The sequence below is a fragment of the Vombatus ursinus genome, unplaced genomic scaffold (genome assembly GCF_900497805.2).
Source record: "Vombatus ursinus unplaced genomic scaffold, bare-nosed wombat genome assembly UNPS02015255.1, whole genome shotgun sequence".
Taxonomy (NCBI): Eukaryota; Metazoa; Chordata; class Mammalia; order Diprotodontia; family Vombatidae; genus Vombatus; species Vombatus ursinus.
Genome location: NW_020955033.1, coordinates 29,556,848 through 29,575,495, shown reverse-complemented (window position 1 = coordinate 29,575,495; position 18,648 = coordinate 29,556,848). Strand labels below are relative to the sequence as shown.

The window sequence follows — 18,648 nt, the reverse complement described above, 5'->3', positions numbered from 1 at the left end:
ATTATCAACACTAATTAAACACTATTTGTAATGACTGAACACGGAACATGCAACCCAACTATTGTCTTAATTGATTTAATGCCAATGCTGAAATGCAATAGATACCCAGGGTGGTTATCAACACACAGCTCAAGGTGAAAAATTTCCCATTTACCATATTCCTATATGGGCAGCTAGGTGGCGCAGTGGATAGAGTGCCAGGCCTGTAGTCTGGAAGAGTCATCTTCCTGAGTTCAAATCTAACCTCAAACACTTAGTAGCTGTGTGATCCTAGGCAAGTCACCTAACTGTTTGCTTCAGTTCTTCATTTGTAAAATCAGTTAGAGAATGAAATGTAGTATCTTTGCCAAGAAAACTCCAAATGGGGTCACAAAGAGTCAGACATGACTGAAAACAACTGAACAACAACAAAAAAAAATATTCCTATATGGATCATAACTATAATCTACTTATATACTTTAGTTTTTAAAGAAATTTAGTTCTTGATTCAACTATTTAATTTCTCCTTCTCCTCCTCCTCCTCCTCCTCCTCCTCCTTCTTCTTCTTCTTCTTCTTCTTCTTCTCCCCCTCCTCTCCTCCTCCTTTTTTTAGAATACAGGGGGACTAGTCAGCAAGGCATGTCCTTGCTAAGTATGGGGCAAACAGTAATCTTTGATAAACTTTGTAAAATGTTCTGTACTTGTTTTTGGATTGGAGTTCGCACGCATTCTACTTTAAAGTGCTAAGATGTCTTCCAGGGATAAGAGCCTATCAGATAGACACGCTGTTAAATGCCAAAATCTGACTTGTTCAAAACCAGAGCATGGCCTACACTCACATTCTAAGTACAAGAGGTAGCAAAGACATAATTCATGAGAAAACCTTTGACAACTTCTCAGAACTTCAGTGGAGTTCAGTAATTTTTGCCCTTTGAATGCAATGGATAGTAGTAAAGATTATGAAGAGAAAGAGAGCTAAGGTGAGGAAGATAAAGAGAACAGTAATGACTAAAATGATTTGGGGGGGGCAGGTCTGGACTTACGATTTCATCAATGTGGGGCATTCCTGTTATGGAAATTTTGTTCTCTCATGTAATTCAAGCAATTTGTCTATGATTCTAGTCTTAGGGAATTGCTTCGGGCACTGACAAATCAAGTAATTTTCCCTTGGTTACTCAGCTTGTATATGCCTGAAGCAAGACTTGAATCCAGACCTTCCTGACTTCAAGGCCTCCCTCTCTCCACGCTGTTATACTGCTTCTCATATCATAATAAAAATGAACAAAACCTCTCTGCTTGAACTGAAAGAAATGCTAAGGGAAAAAAGACTTTAAAAGTAAAATTTTACATGGTCATTCTGTATATACCTATGTACTGCATATCTATATATTTTTTTCCTTGAAAAGAAAGTTAACTTTAAGGAACAGTCTATATGTTTACTAGATAACATTAAGATCCCTTAACTCTGAATTCTGTGTGATTCTATTCAGATGCTGTCTATAGTCAATCCAATATGGTCATTTGATCATACTGCTTCCCCACTGACACCTAAGTGAGATCTCAGTACTGAAAGAATGGGAGTTTCCATTGGAGGAGAGAGAATTTTGAAGGGGGGAGCACAGTAGCATGAAAGCACTGGACTCCTGAGAGAATGGGGGCCACTACTAGATAGAGCAGAGTGGTGAAAGACAGGGCTGGAATCCAAATACTAAAACTGGTTGTTCTTACTTTGCTGTTTTTGTGTCTTAGAAACCAAGGTTAAACAAGCCACAGATATTCTGGTATCAGTGCTTCCAATGGCCACCAGAAATGGGTATATTTTGACCTTACATGGAAATATAAATGATTCTAGAAAGAGTAGTAAAGTACAAAAAGTGCTGGACTGAGAGCCCTGGGTTCTAATCCTGGCTATGCCATTAACCAGCTCTGTGGGGGCAAGTCAGTTAACAACTATGGACTTCAGTTTCTCTCATTTGCAAAATGAAATGATTAGAATAAATGACCTTTAAGTTCTCTTCCAGCTCTGAAATGTTGTAATTTTAAATACTTTTTTAAAAAAATACGGAATAAATGGCCATCTGAATTATTTTCAAGGTCCTTGAGTAATTTTAATCTTCCTGAAATTATTTTTTTAAGTTTTCAAACATATCTTCTTTGCCTCAAAGAAAATAATTGTATTTGAATGTTCCATGCCTTTACCACAGTGATCTGATAAAAGAAAGAACAGTATTTTGACTCATGTACTAAAGAGGGGCATGTACATATGTATACATCTGTGTGTATGTGTTCCTTTTTTTGCTAGTCATCTACTTAGAGACATTTGCAAGTTGGAATCTTCATATTCTGTTAGCTATACTTTTTTTCATAGAAGTGTCAGAGGTGAAGGGGGAGAAGGATAGACTTGCTTCCTCTTAGGATTACAAAGATTTAGAATTGGAAGGGACCTGAGAAGTCAACCAGAGGGCCAGAGTAAATGAAGGGTAGGATTTAAACCTAGGGCCTCTAACTCAAAAGCTCACATTGCTTCACTATCCCATCTCCTTTTTTTTAGTTCCATTTTCCTGCCAGGAAGGAGGATTAGCGGTAGGCAGGAGCAAAAGTGAGAAGGAAAGGAAAAGGCAGAAGGAAAGCTGCAGATAGAGAGAGCATACTGTCTACCATGGTACTGTTTGGTAAAAAAAAATTTTTTTAAAAGAATTCTACCACATTATTTTACAATACAAAACTCAAAAAAAGTCAACACATGAAAAAAGCCAAGCAAATAGCAATTTGGTTTTCCCTGGAGGTAAGCTAATCTTGGGTCTTCCCAGATGTTGTCCTCAAGAGTTATTTTTCTTTGCCACTGTTGTAATTTAGGAGATATTTTATCTCCTATAGTTGGCTATTATTTTCAAGATTCTAATTTGTCATCTCTGGGAACAAGGTATGTGGTGAGAAGGAAAGAAGAATGGGGAGTTACGACAATGACTTTCCTTCAGGAAATGGAAGCAATTGGAAAATTTTGGTAAATGGATTTAACTGGAAAGGATTTTGCTATTGTTCTTATATTCACCATTCAAAGCACTGCCATCTTTCTATAAAAAGCCTGCAGTTAATTCTGTTTATTGAGTAGATACATGCCCAGCACTGTCCTAGGCACTGTGTCAAATGTAAAGGGTCTATAGTACTCTGTTCTACTCTTGAGGTGGTTATAGTTTAATTTTATTTAAGCTTCTATTAGTCTTAAGCCATTATCCTATTGACTCTTCTACACCTATGTTCACTCTCAGTAACATAAACAGGAATTTTGTGGTTAACATATTATAACTACAGATGGGGGACAATAAAACCAAGGTACAATTTGAATAATTCTGTTAAGTTACTCCAAAAGTGCCTTGCTTTTTTCTCTAAGTCTCCTAACTGTGGCCAAATTCCAGAATCTCATATAACTGCCTCAGTGTCATCGAGATACCAACCTTTACAGAATGATAGATTTAGAAAAGAAAGAAACATCAGAGCTCTCATTTTACAGATGTTAAGCATCTCTTTGAAATACTTGAATATTTCTGTGAGCCAGTCGTACACATACACCACTGTATATACCCACAGAATAACTTTCAATACACATTTTCTCACTGATCTTCACCAATGAGTCCAGGAAGCTCCAACATACTTGGTTTTCACTACATCCTGCCACCCTGGGGGTGCTGTAGTGGTCATGGCACTTCCTTAACCACCTCCCATTAAGTAACCTGGCGCTCAAAAACACCAACCCACATCTACCACACCTCTTTGGGCTTCCAACTTTAAGTCACATGTGGTTAACTCTCAGTAAATTATGTTGCTGCCAAATATAATGGGTGGATTTGTGGTGAAACACCCCAGGGAGATGAGGACTAGCTTTCCCAGCTCAACCCTTAAGTGCTTTCCCCAAAGGATTTCTTTCTTCTCTATGTCCCAATGTCACTAGCCTGAACTTGGCCCTTAATAAATGTTTATTAAGTTGAACTGATCCTCCAGAAAACCTACTTTCTGTCTTCTAGACTCCAGAAAGTTAAAAAGTACTATGAAAGACTAAGGGGCTAATCTGGTGGTGGTGGTGGTGGTGGTGGTGGTGGTGGTGGTGGTGGTGTATCCTGATTGCCAAGAAAGGGACATACAGAGAGGAAAAGGAAAATGGGAATAAGCACAGGATAATAAAGTTGGAAAGGCCCTTAGATGCCATTGAATCTAACCCCCTCATTTTACAGAAAAGGGACCCGAGGCACAAGAAGGTTAAATTATTCAGCCATAAGTCACACAGCTAGTAAGTTTTTTAGGAAGTATTGGAATCCAGGCCTTCTTGATGTCAAGTCCACCACCTTATTCATTATGTCCCTCTGCCTCTCAAGGACTCTAAGAAAATGGCAGAAGGCACAAAGAAAAGGCTGATGATAAAGGTAGAAAACTAAAGGATAAAATTAAATAGAAACAACTTGCTACTGAAGGTATTTTTTATCTTTGTTATGGTCCAGACTTGTATTTCATCACTTTGGGGGACATCCATCCATGCAACTCCTCAATAATTTAAGTCTTAGATTAGAACTTCATGAGGGCACTGAAAAATTAAGTGGTCACCCAACTAGTATGTATCAAAATTAGGACTTAAACCCAGTTCATCCAGATCTAAAAACAGCCCTCTGTCCTTTTTGCTATGTTTCCTTTTTCTGAGAGTATTATGGAGAATATATTCAATTCAACAAAAATTTACTGAACATCTACTATACATAATGTACTATACTAGATGAGATTATTATTAATGATGATGATGATGATAATACAATCTCTAGCCTCATAGAGCAATGGACTCCATTCACCATGCACATTCAAGCTCCTACCATGTGCTTCTTCAGGTACTAAAGCCATAAACACCATGGCTCATGGTGACAAAAGTTACATAATTTTGCATTAGAGGTTTCACACCAGAGCAAAAAGATTTTTCTTTGAATAAAAAAGATTATGAGAATCTAATGAGTAAATAAGTGTGAAAGCACTTTGAAAACTGAAAAAAAAAAAAAACCAGCCCACACCATACAATCATGTAAGTTGGCATTATTATGATATTTTTACTTTGACACTTCAAAAGATCCATGATTTCTTCCACCTGGGCTCTACCACCACCTGGTGTAGTTGACAACTTCTTTGTGTTGTACCTTAGTAGAGCTTCAAGAATTACTCGTATAAAAGAAAATTCATCACCTTGAGGGCAACCTTCTGAGGTTGAGCATCTCTGAACTTAATTGGCTGTCTCACAAAAGGTCACCTGCTCTCTACCTTTATCCAGAACTGCAGGTTGAAACTGATGTTCCTGAACTTTACTGGGCTGCATCTTACCATATCTTGTTTTGTCTTTGGCCCATCATGATCCTTCCAGCCATCTCCATGCCTTGTACATACTTTCCGTCTCTCTCCGGCCCCACCATCCCGCCTTTACCTCTCCAGCTCTAAGAACAGTAATCAAATCAACAGTACCACTGCTGATAAAATCATGTCAATTAACTGTTCTATTGCTCCAATCATTATTCTCTTTGACTTCTGTGACTAAAACACTTCACTCTGGTCAGAACTCCTCTAAATATTGCCTTTCCCTATTAGAATGTAAGCTCCTTGAGGGTGGGGACTGTCTTGCCTACTTACTGTTGTATTCCCAATACTGCACAGTGTATGACACAAAGAAAACAATTAATGCTTTTTCATTCATTCATCTATTATGACAGTTCAATACTACTATTGTCACAGATAGTGGTGTCAACTTTAACTCTGGCCAAGTTCTAACAAGGGAAGGTTCCTAGAATGTATTTATCTGGACTGAGTGCTAGAGTTGGGGAAGGCACTGAACTTGGAAGACCAGAGACCGTGATTTAACACTAACTAGTAGTGTGACCTTATCTAGCTGAAGTTATTTCATGTCTTTGGGCTTCAGTTTCCTCATATGTAAAAAAAAAAAAGGTGGGAGGTGGGGAGAGGCGGGGCTGGATTGGATTTCTCTATTCTGGTCCCTTTTAGCTCTGAGATCACACAAGGAAGTTAAGCCCAAGACCCTAATTTGTCTCCTGAATTACCTTAGTCTTCAGTGTTTCCAAGTAAGATAGTATTCTGATTTTCCTAACCTAACTTTCTTATAGATAACTTTCTTACTAACCTCAGTGAAAAGCCTCCTTCAAAATGTAATTAGGATGAGGGAAATGCTGGCACTCCGCTCCTGCAAACACCACGTACCACAAATTCCTCACTCAGTGTTATCGCTGCCACAGATGAAGCAGAGCTAACTAGCCCAGAGCCTCTTTTCTTTCTTTCTCCCCACCCTCAGCTATAGTTTGTTGTTTTAAACCTAACCAAAAAAAAATGCTTTGAGATATCAAAGATACAAAGAAAGAAGTGAAAAAAAAAACTAGCATGATAAGTCTGTGTCAGTTTGTGATGTCAGAAAAATCTTGCCCTTTTCCAGTCTGCACATAACTGGAGGAGGTTCAGAAATATAGATGAAATATTCCTGAGGTGCACGTGGCTATGCTTGGATGCTTGTCCCCAACAATACTCCCTCTTTTTAGATTCTACTCTCCCAAAGACCCCAAAATATTAGTAGCAATTAGCAGTACTAATATGGGTAGGAAGTTATGTGAATAACTGAAATTACTGCAACAAAGCATGAATGATGCATGAAAGGAAACAATGTCCATTCCAATTGGCAGAGAAGAAAGACAGTGTTGTTTTCTGCAAGCTGCAAATCAAAATACTTATTAGGGGGAGGGAGACCTCCTAAAGGCAACAGTTCACACACACACACACACACACACACACACAATTCTTCACCCCCCTCATAGTGGGTTGTGAACATCCTACATTGGCCTATGATTGCCCAACGTCAAATAGAAGTAGGTCATACTCCACTCATGACCAGAGACCTCAGAGGTACTGAGTACTAGAGCAAACCTCACAAAGGAGATGAAAATTTTTTTCCTACCTAAGACAGTTTGGAGATTTGGGATACTTTGGACTCTCAGTCAAAAGGCAATTGATCAATATTTGTTGAATGAATAAATAGCTTAGAGTTCTTCCACCGGGTCCCTCCCTCCACTGCCTCCACCTCCTGAATCTCATGTGGTTATCCTTTGAAAAGCACAAAAGTCCCTTGAAACAACATCCCCAACCTGGGGGGAGAAGGCTTATAATCATGTCTGTGCACCCTCAAGGGTTTCAGACACATACTCCCAGGGTGAGTAGCTGGAGCCAGATGTAATTGTTAAATTTCAGTGTGAACATTTACTCCTCAAAAACTGGCAATCACTACAAATCAGAGCTGTACTTATTGTTTTGTTGTCTGTCAAGACTTAAGAAAGTGTTAATAATGCAGATTATACTTAAAAGTGTGTGTTCATGCGTTTTCCCCTCAGTGGAACCCTAGTTGTTAGACATTCACCAGCACAGTCCTGTATTGCTCTATTAACATTTTTTTGAGCTCAGCAGAACTACAGTAAAAGGGTCAGGGAATAAAACCATTCCCAATCGGGATACCTGGTGAATGGAGGCTAACAATAGCAATGCATAATAACAACAACTTGCATTTACATAGCACTTTAAGATCTGCAAATTGCTTTATATCCAGTATTTCATTTGAGCCTCACACATCCCTGCACGCTAAAATCCAGGTCCATAAACCTAGGGAAGAGTTATGCTGGGTCAGCCTGAAAAATTCACCCAGTGCCATCATTCTAAACAGGGGAAAATGGTGTACATAAAAGGGCACTCCAAGCAGAAACTAAGCCACTATGCTCCATATGTAACTGTTTACAAAGTTAATCCTATAAACCCATCATAAGAATAAATTACTTTAAATAGGATTAGGCCTTTTGGTGTTTACTAAAAGTGTAGTGTTTACAGAGTTTACTCAGAAAGAAAACACTTCAGAGATCCAACTTAAGTCTCCCTCACCCTTCCTTTTTTGTTGAGACTGGGTCTCTCTATCACTTGTATGGTGGAAATGCTATTCCTACTGCAGCTCAGAACTCCCAAGCACAGGCAAGCCACAAGCCTCAGCCTCCCCAGCAGCAGTGATTCAGGCATACACCACCATGAACAGCCTGAATCCTATTTTGAAGAGCCATTTGCTGAACTGAATTCTTTCAAAGAATTTTGAAATATAAACTACTCTCATATATTATCTAATCACCTTCTCAGACTAAAAGCCAAATTCAAAACAGGAGAAGAATAAAATTGTCACAAAACATGTAAGTTCATATGATTCTCACGTATTCTATATTTCAGCCAAACTGACCCACTTACATATTCCATTAGAGAATGCACTGAGGGAATTTTATTTTTAAATGGTCAAGTTGTCAAGCACCTGCTACTATATACCAGGCACTGTGCTGAGCACTCAGAATGGAAAGGCAAAAAAAGTTCCTGATCTCAAGGAGCTCACAGCCTAAGAGATCATTTATTGAATAATTAATCATAAAAGACATTGTTTTTATTCATCAAACTGTATATTGCTACAACATCTCTATTATGCAATTCAGCATTATTGCATAACAATGATCCATTTTTTTTAACTAAAAGAGCATATCATGTGACTTAATTTAAATGAAAAGCCACTCTTCAAAAAAAGATTTCAGGGTATACATGATCAGACTCAGAACGTGTACCCAAGTGTGCTTTCTGATTTGGCTATTCCTTCTCCTGCCTGCATGCTTACACATCTTTGACTGCATTCTCTCCCTCAACTCTGCCTCTCAGAATCTCTAACTACTTCCAGGCTCAACTCGCAGGCTACCTTTTACTGGAAGCCTTTCCTAATCCCCCCAAGTTGTAAGTGCTCTCTTCCTCCTCAAATTATATTTAACTTATTTATCTGTATAAATATTGTACCCCCATGATAGAATGTAGGCACCTTGAGGGCAGGTCCTGTTTTTCTCAGTGTTTGACACATAGTAGGTTTAATAAATGCTTAATACATTGACAATTAATAAATTAATCAGTCAACAAACATTTATTAAGTACTTAGTATGTACCAGAGACTGTGCTAGACACTGGGGATATCAGGAAAGGTAAAAATTTAGCCCCTGCTCTCAAAGAGCTCACAGGCTAATGGGTAAGATGAGACACAAACAACTACATACAACAATATCTACAGGATAAATTGAAGATAGTCTCAGAGGGAAAGCACTAAGATTAAAGAGGAATGGGAAAGGCTTCTTGCAGAAGGTAGGACTTTAGCTGAGACTTGAAGCCAGGAGGCAGAGATAAGGTGAGAGAGAGGCACGAAGGACAGACAGTGAAAATGCTCAGTGCAGGGAAATAGAAGGTCCTATTCTAAGAAAAGCAAGGAGGCCAGTGACATTGGACTGGGAGTATGTGGAGAGGAGTCAAGTGTCAGAAGATTGGAAAGGCAGACGAGTAGAGATCATGATGGGTTGTAGAAGCCAAATGGGATTTTATATTTGACTCTGGGAGGTACAGGGAACCTGGAGTTTACTGAATAGGGGGAAGGGTGGTGGGGAATGACGTGCTCAGACTGTGGTGGCAATGTCAAAAGAAGTATATAAAAATGTTACTAAGATGAAAACAGCAAGACTGGACAGCTCATTGGATATGGTGGATGAGAGTGATGACTCCGTTGGAGATCTGGGTGACAGAGAAGATAGTAAATGGGAGGGAAGTAAAATATGAAAGCTAGGAAGAAAGGAGAGTTTAGGAGGGGAAAAAAAAGAAGTTTGGTTGTAGACATGTTGAGTTTAAGATGTTTAGATGATACATGATGGTTCATGATGTCTAACACGCTGCTGGAGATGGGAAACTAGAGGTCAGCAAATGATTGGGGCTGGACAAATAGATCTAAGAATCACCTGCATAAGCTAACAATTGATACCATGGGAGCTGATGAGATCACTAGGTGAAACAGTATAGAGGCAGTAGAGAAATGGGACCAGGACAGAGCCTTGAGGGACACCTACAATTGGTGGGAGTGACATGGATGAAGATCTGACAAAGGAAACTAAGAAGTGGACAGACAGGAGGAGCACAGGAGAGCAGTGTCACCTAAATCTGGAGAGAAGAAAATGTCAAGAATAGGAAGATGGCAGTGGTAAAGGTTGCAGAGAGGTCAGGAAGGATGAGGAGTGAGAAATAGCCATAGGCGTTAGCAATTAAGAGATCATTGCTAATGCTGGAGAGAGCAGGATTCTCTCCTTTCCTCTAACACTGCCATCACTCCAATATAGACCCTCATCTCCTCACATCTGGATTAACAAAACTGCTTTCTGGTTTCTCTCCTTGCCTCGGGTCTTTCCCCACTCCAATTCACCCTCCACTCTGCTATCAAAGTGATCTTCCTAAATAACAGATTTGACAATGTCATCCCCACTGCCCCATTCAGTAGACTTCAGGGGCTCCCTACTTCCATCAGGGTTAAATAAAAAATCCTGTTTGGCTTTTAAAGCCCTTCATAAATGGCCCCTTCCTACCTTTCCACTCTTAGGATACCTGACTCCCTTCTAAGATGGTGACTGACCTCCTTGCTCTTCCTTAAGTAAGACAATCCATCTCCTGACTACATTTGCACTCTCCCCCATGTCTGGAATTCTCTTTCTCCTTGTCTTTACCTCCTGGATTCCATGGCTTCATTCAAGTCTAAGCTCAAATTTCATCTTTTGCAAGAAACCTTTCCTATTCCCCCTTAATGTCAGTATTTTCTCTCTGCTTATCATCTCCAGTTTATCCTGCATATACCTTGCTTACACAAAGTTATGTGCGTGTTGCCTCCCTCATGAAATTGTGAGCTCCCAGAGAGCAAGGGCTGTTTTTGCTTCTCTTTGTATCCCTAGCTCTTAGCACAGTGCCTGGCACAGAGCAGATACTTAATAAATGCTTGCTGACTTGACTGGTAAGAAAGGCCTGAACTAGGGTGGGAGCAGAAACAGATGTGAACTAATACTGTATTTATATTTCAAAATTAAGGAAACCTTTTTTCACAAGGCAATGTAAAATTACCTTCGTGCAGAGTAACTATTATATGAAAATGCCTTTAAAGGGCAGCCGAGGGCACAAAATTACAACACTTGTGTTGAGTCACAGCCAGTGACTGCTTTCTAAGAGAATAACAAAGCTTTAAAATAAACAGGGTTTTATGGAAACAGGGCAGATAAGACAGAGCTGTTGCCCAGTGAATAACACAGAGAGCCAGGAAAAATCAGGTCTTCCCCTCCAACTGAGTTATAAAGGCCAGACTTTGAAGAAATTTAATGAGTGAAGATTATAGCTGTAACCAGTTTTTTGCTAGGGGCTTATACCTTTTTTTTCAGCTATTCAATCTTTTTATTTTACCTCAGCCTGATAAGAGAGGTTCATAGAATAAACAGACAAACCTGAAGACTAGTCAAAAGGCAATGCTTTAAAGTACCAAAACAGCTTTTAAATAGAAACAGATCATTTGAGACAAGTTTGCAAAGAGCAAACTCGGTCATTATGTACAAATCGCCATTTCCTCATCCTGTGTAGTACAGATATACCGTCAGCACTCTACAAGTGATAAATACTACTGCTGATAAAGATGTCTTTTACAGACGGGACATCACTAGGCCTTCTTCTATACTTCCTTTAAGTTCATCCACTAAAGCAGTTAATAATCAAATCAGTGTAACGAATTCTAGTATTAACATTCTTTTAGCATCAGACTCTTTCTTTTCTGAACATTTTGCAATTAACTGAGTTCATATAAATAACTTTTATCAACTAATCTTAAATGTTAACAGAACTATTTGCCTTTGTGTTTGAATAAAATGATTTTTAATTGTAGCTTCTTCCACTTACGAAATCTGCCTGCAGAGTTCTAATTACTTATGCATTGTATTTGGTATACAGAGACATACATCTGCAAAATGACATAGTATAATGGAAAAGTATTCTTCTCCCAAAATGTGAAAGTCCCATTGGGCACAGGGAGAATGTAGCTAGCTTAACGTCATTCTAATTAAAAACCCGCGAACATCATGCTATTGGCCCACTGTTATTGAGGTGCTGGGTGTAAGTTGTTCTTCTGGTGATGGGGATAGGTTTGTTCTGAGTTCTTCCCCGCCGTCCCCTTGTGACCAGTGCCACACATTTCCACGACAGCTGGCAATGGTTATGTATGAGTTCTCTGGTAGCTCTGGAACACAGTAAAGCTGTTATAATGCTCATGTGTAAGTGTGACCTTCACCCTTGGCCTCATAAACTTGTTTCTTTTTTCCCCCTCCTGACTTTCCGATTTCTGTTCATGGAACCACCATCCCCCACTAGTTACTTGAAACCTTTAAAGGTCCTTGCCTTTGATCTTCCCTATACTTTGTCGTCCATATTCAATCAGCTGCCAGTTGATTCCATCTCTGCACTTTCCTCTCATATCCATTAGCCTCCTGGGTTGCCATTCTAGTTTAGACCCTCATTACCTCTAGATTACAGACTGTTGCAGCAGCCTCTTAATCTACCTCCACTCACCACCACCACCACCACCCTTCCAGTCTTTCCTACGCACCACTGCCAGATTAGTCTTGCTCATAAACAGCTCTGATCACATCCCCGGTTCCTTATTGCCTGTATAATAAAGTCCAAACTCCTTTGCCTGGTAGTCCAGGTTTTTCCATGCTCTGGTTCCAAACTACCTTTCCAGCCTTCACAACCCAGCCGAACTGGACCACTGGCTGGTCCCCAAATACATCCCTCACTTTTCTGCCCTGATGCCTCTCCATTCTCAAATGGAGAATGAAATGTGTTCATTTCTCACACCTGAGCCCACTGAAATTCTAGTAATAAACCTAATTGAAATCCAAGTGATGATCATAGCAGCAGCAGCAGTTGGCATTTATATAGCACTCTAAGGTTTGCAATGTGCTTTATAATGGTTATTTCATTTGCTCCTCACAACAACCCTAGAAGGTAATTGATATTATTATACCCATTTTACAGATGAGGAAACTTCCTGCTACATGAAGCCTTCTTTGACTCACCTAGACAGAAGTAACACATTTCCATTCTCTGAACATTCATATTAATATATCTCTTATATTCCATTTTGTAGTATATTTGTCCTTACTACACTGTAAACTCCTTGAATTTGGGTACTGTGTCTTATTTATCTTTGTAGCAATGACACATTAGGCATCTGATGTTTGATGAATGAATGAATGAATTCTAACTGAATTAATTGACCCAAACAACTAACCTTTCCCTCAAATCCAAGAAAAAGATATTTTAATCAAATGAACCAGGGCAGCTACGTGGTGCAATGGACAAAGCTCCAGGCCTAGAATTAGGAAGACCAGAGTTCAAACCTGTCCTCAGACAGCTGTTCGACCCTGGGCAAGTCATTTAACCCTGTTTGTCTCAGTTTCCTCATCTTGTAAAATAAGCTAGAGAAGGAAATGGCAAACTACTCTAGTATCTTTGTTAAAAAACAAACAAACAAACCCAAATAGGGTCACTAAGTGAGGACATGACTGAAACGATTCAACAGCAACAACAAAAGATCTCTTTAGAACTCTTCCCTTGCCTTCTAATACAATTTACTTTTGTGGTTCTGCCTCGTACCTCACTGACTGGGTTCTGTCACATTCACTGTTCAATTGTATTTTATCTCCACTGTCTGATGGATAATAATTCAGTGATGAGCTATTAAAAAGAACGTGTTTGCAATAATACAGCCTTAGTCTGTGAGAAGGAGGTTATGAAGGGAAGTTCACACATCCTTGTTAAGATTAACAGGTCCAGCCAAATCAATTGGAAAAGTCAAACTGCTTTAAAAAAACCTTGGAAGCCAAACTGAAGATTTTGGTGTCCATATGTAAAAATAGTTCTAGTAAGTCCTTTGCCTCCATATGCTCTTAGACATTTTAGACTATCTCTTTTCACAGATATGTGAAGTAACTTTGGTCTTTTGGACTCCAGGCCTGACACTCTATTGACTGCACCACCTGGCTACCCCTTCTGAGGAAATCTATATCGTGTCAATTTGAGACATGAGGCATCAGAGAAGTACAAAACCTTCCTTTTGCTTCACAACTGAAAATGATCTTAGGGAACATCTATTCTGTCAGAGAAGTGACTTACCCAAGGTCACAAAATAAGGGGCAGAGGTTTCACTCCAGATCTCCCCTTCTCATTATAGTCCAATTTCCAGCATGCCAAATTGCTTCCCCACCCCCACCCCTTGTCTCTCTCCCACAAAGACACTTTCAACTTTTGTTTGTTTCATTTAGTTGAAGTCACAGATTTTTAGAGTATGGTTTTAGCCAAGGTGAGATACATTCTCTAGTCTGATTTCTCACCTCTCTGATTATTGATACTGCTGTCCAGTGCTACCTAATAGAATCTCAGAGTTGGAAGAGACCTCAGAAGTTATCTAGTGCAACCCAATGCAGGCACTTACTAAAACATCTGCTCTATTCTCTACCTGAAGCATAATTCACATCTAAATATCCCTCACAAGTGGTCATTTAGCTTCAGTGTAAAAGTCTCTGCTAAGAAGGAGATCACTACCTGCCATGGAAGCTCACTCCATGTTTGGGCAGCATTAATTGTTAAGAAATTTTACTAACCAAAAAATTCCTCCCTGTAACTTCCACTTCACCGGTCCTCCTTCTGCTCTTGCATCATGAATAAATTTAATAATCTTACTTCCACATAACAGCATTCCAAATATCTTAAGACAAAAATCCAAGCCAAATCTTCCTAGTTTTTTCAACTGATTCATATATTGGTATGGCTGTTCATCATACTAGTAGTACCTCTCCTCAAAACATGGCCAGAAAAGAAAATCCTTACCACCAAAGTCTTTGGTACCATCAACATCAGAAACTGATATGGTTTTAAGAATGGAAATGGCATTAAAGAAGACGTGTGACCATTTGCTTTTTTACTGCACCCTAAGGACCTCAGCTCTTCCATCTGAATTGTAGCTGAAAACTCTTCTATGCATTATCTCTCACTATTGGAATGTTAGTTTCTTCAGAGAAATAACTAGCTTGTTTTTCTATTTTTATTCCCAGTACCACTAGCACAGTGCTTTGTATATCATAAGTGCTTAATAAATGCTTTCTCATCCGTTCGTTGCCCAGCTTGTCAAAGTCTGCCCTTAAAATAAGGTACCCAGAACTGAGCACAACCAGATGTAGCCCAACCAGAGAAGAGTATGGTGAGACAACCACCTCTTCTTTCCTGGACACTATACTTCTATTAATGCAACCTAAGAGTGTAGCAATTTCTATTTGGCTCATAAACTTCTTGAGGGCAGGAACCATATATTATTCATCTTTGTATCTTTCTCAGGATCTAGCACATTGCTTGCACATAGTAGACACAATAAACAGGTGGTTAACCTTAATTTAGATCAAAATGTACATTTATTTGATTTAAATCAAATATATCCTAATTATAACAACCAATTCAAAATGATCAATAAGGGCTTTGGAGATGTGTGCTATATTAGTAAAAAGGAATCCACTGCAATGGAAAAAAATCTTTGCAAGCAGTTTTCTGTAATTAGGAAAAAATTTAACTCTACTTTCAGTGATAAAGTTATATGCTTTCTGGTCTAAATTCTATTGATGTTAATTATAAATATATATGAAAAGTTTAAACATTTCTATCTGATCATTTATCCAATCTAATCTGTCAGTGAGAAAGGGATTAAATAAGCCTAAACATGTTTCTATATTTATTAAGGCAGAGTAGGATTTCCTTGCAAAACTTCCTGATTGATAAGATTCTCCCTTACAACATGGGACATGCAAAGTAATTCCTTTTTAATATATTTATAATAGTGAATTCAGCAGTTGGGTCCTAGGACCACCCAGTCACATCACCAAGTCTGGACTCAGGCAATTAGGCTCTAAGTTTTTGCCCTAAGCTTTCATTCTACTGAAGAAGTGTCATGATATAGTCTGGAGCATTGGACTTGGAGTCAGGAAAACTTGGGTTTGAATCCTTCCTCAGATACTCACTAGTTGTGTGACCCTAGTGAAGTCATGTAACCTTTTTGAGCCTGGGGCTTTTCAGTCTCCTGTTAAATAGGAGGACTGGATGACCTCTAACATATATTCCAGCTCTAAATCCGTGATCCTATAAGTAGATAAAACATCCCAAGAATGGCAAGAATCAGATACTCAGCGGCATACTTTCTTTGCCTGAAATTCTGTATTATGATAATTATACATTCAAACTAATTATTTGGAGAAAATGAATTGCACCTATAATTGCACTACATAGCCACAAATGTCATTCTGTGACATTCAGAACTGTCATTCACATACCTGCCCTTATTTTATATCTGACTGCAAAAACTATACCGACTAAGACAAAATAACTCCTATTCAGAGGGATGTTTCCAAAATGTTTTATGCACATCACCTCATTTGAATTTGATGACAACTTTGGTAGAGTATTACTATCTTTGCATTAAAGATGAGATCATTATGGTTCCAATTGGTTAGATGACTACTTCTCACCGTCATACATTTTTACCATTTCTGACAAATAATAGCTATGTTGCTCTGAGCAACTACTCATTGTGATGGGGTAACTTTCTAAAAGTACAAAGTTGCAGAAAAGATGTTGACTTGCACATTGGTATGGGGAGTTTCTCCATCTAGGAATGCCCTCTATCAATGAAATCACAGGTCCAGTATTTCTCATACACTGAGTGAGAGAGTAAGAACTTGAATTCAGTGGAAGTTCTTCACACTATAACAGTTAGTTCTAACATAACATGAGTGTGTGTATAGTGCATTTTTAAAATGTGCCTTTTCTCTGTTGTAAAGAACTGAAATCTTGATTTAAAAAAAAAACAAAGCTAATGAATTCTTTTATAATTTTATGCCATCACTGACAACAATTTACACTCACTTATAAAAGCACCAAATGGTAAATATATATATATGTATATATAAAATTTAAACAGTGACTTTTTCTGGGTGGAATTTGAGATTGTAAATAAATGTTATATTCAGGCACTGAGGTGGAGCTTCTCTAGAATAAGACATTAGTACAAAACTACCATTTTGATCCACATTATACAATCCAAAAGTACTACACAATTTTCCTAAGATTTTAACAATATCTATTTTGGAAACTTGTGCTGTGTGCTCTTACCCCACAGTCCACAATATGGATCTAATTAGCTTCAGCTGCCTTATGTTAGTAATAAAAAAGAGAAAGCTTTGTTCATCATCTAACATGGTCCAGTAATCATAGGCTCAAAAATCATACATATCCTTCAATCCCCATACAAAGAAATAAACTTTTAAAATACCTCCACACCATGCGCTACCCTGCTGAAGCGCGGTAACTTTCCGACTCTAGGGTTTTCACTAGATCTGGAAGTGATTTGTTGATGGAATGGAGACGTAGCGCTCCTCTTACTCCCCCGATCCACCCCCGCCCAGTTTGCTCGGCCTCGCAAGTACTTACACCGGCGTGGATGGACAGGGAATCTGGTTCCAGGCACATTTGTACTGAGCCTGAATAAAACTCTCAGTTCCCTCCAGCACGGAGCAGCTCACATTCTTGTTCACTATGTAGGCGCACCAGTTCCTGGGGCGGGGTAGAAAGAGAGAGAAGGATTAACTGTAAAATGGGTGAACAATGAGAATGGCAAAGAAAGGATGAGTCGATGTATATATACAATGCATTGATGGCTGAGGGCACGTGGGTGTGGAGAAGATTCTTTTTTTTTTAAACAAAAATTAAGTATATGAAAGAATGAGAATGAATGCCAAGGTGAGCTCTTCCAGCATCTGTGTGCCTTGGACAGGTTTCGGGGCGCCCCCAAGGCAAGAGATGCTCCCTCCCTCTAGCCCCGCGCCCCCCAGGGCTTGGCAGACTCCGAGCTCAGCGTGCGGCCGGGCCAGTCCTGCACGTCTCCAGGCCGCTGCTGTCCCGCCTGCAGTTCGGCTCCTCCGCCTGGCCAGCCCTCTCACTGCTTGCCCCACAGGCTCCCCAAACCGGCCCCCAGCCCAGGCGATGCTCGCTAGGGGAGTCTACGTGTCACCCTGCAACACCCCGGGGACTTCTTGCTGCTCCCAGCGGGTTCGGGGCTGGGAGCTAGCTCTGGGGCGCTGAGGGTTGGGGGAGTGGCAGGCGGGGAGCCCGCGCCTCCAAGGGGATTCGCCTTGGCTAGGGAAAGGGGAAAAGGCCAGGGGGCACTTACTTGTTCCGAACGCCGGGCCGGCTGGTCTGCCGCATATGGGGGGTGGCTTGGGCTAGCCAGTCTTCTCTGAGGGCCAGGAGCGCCAGCACCCACGCCCAGCCGCAGGGCCACATTCTGCTGCGCCCCCGACTCGGATGGCCCCGCTGCTCCAGCTGCCGCAGCTGGCGCAAAGAGAGCAAACTAGCGCGCTCCACCGCCCTGCCGGCCCGAATGCACCCGCACACTGGGCTCTGGGGTGGAGGGCAGGGGGCAGCCACCCGGAGCCCGGGCCACCAGGTCTGTGAGCTGGAGGCACTAGGTTCCGTTGCTTCGGCCCCTTTTCCAGCGCCCCCCGCCCTCCCGCTCCGCACCCGAGCCCTTCAGTCTACTTTCTCACACTTCTCCTTTTCCGGCTTTCCTCACCCTGGTCTTCTCCTCCTCGGGTCCCTCAATGACGCACAGGTCCCCCCGGTTGCCGCCCTCCTCTTTATTTC

At 40.3% G+C, this 18,648-nt stretch overlaps 1 protein-coding gene across 2 annotated transcripts in view; it reads right to left on the bottom strand.

Annotated features, from left to right (window-relative positions):
• LOC114031835 (EMILIN-2-like) overlaps positions 1 to 18,373 on the bottom strand; it is a 62,592-nt gene extending 44,219 nt beyond the window's left edge. For both annotated transcript variants that reach the window (XM_027846983.1, XM_027846985.1), the window contains exons 1-2: positions 18,176 to 18,373; positions 17,437 to 17,559 (exon numbers count right to left, since the gene is read on the bottom strand). In XM_027846983.1, the coding sequence (XP_027702784.1) occupies positions 17,437 to 17,559; positions 18,176 to 18,288 (236 nt within the window). In that variant the 5' untranslated portion in view covers positions 18,289 to 18,373. The remainder of the gene's footprint in view (positions 1 to 17,436; positions 17,560 to 18,175) is intronic.
• Between the last annotated feature and the right edge of the window lie 275 nt (positions 18,374 to 18,648).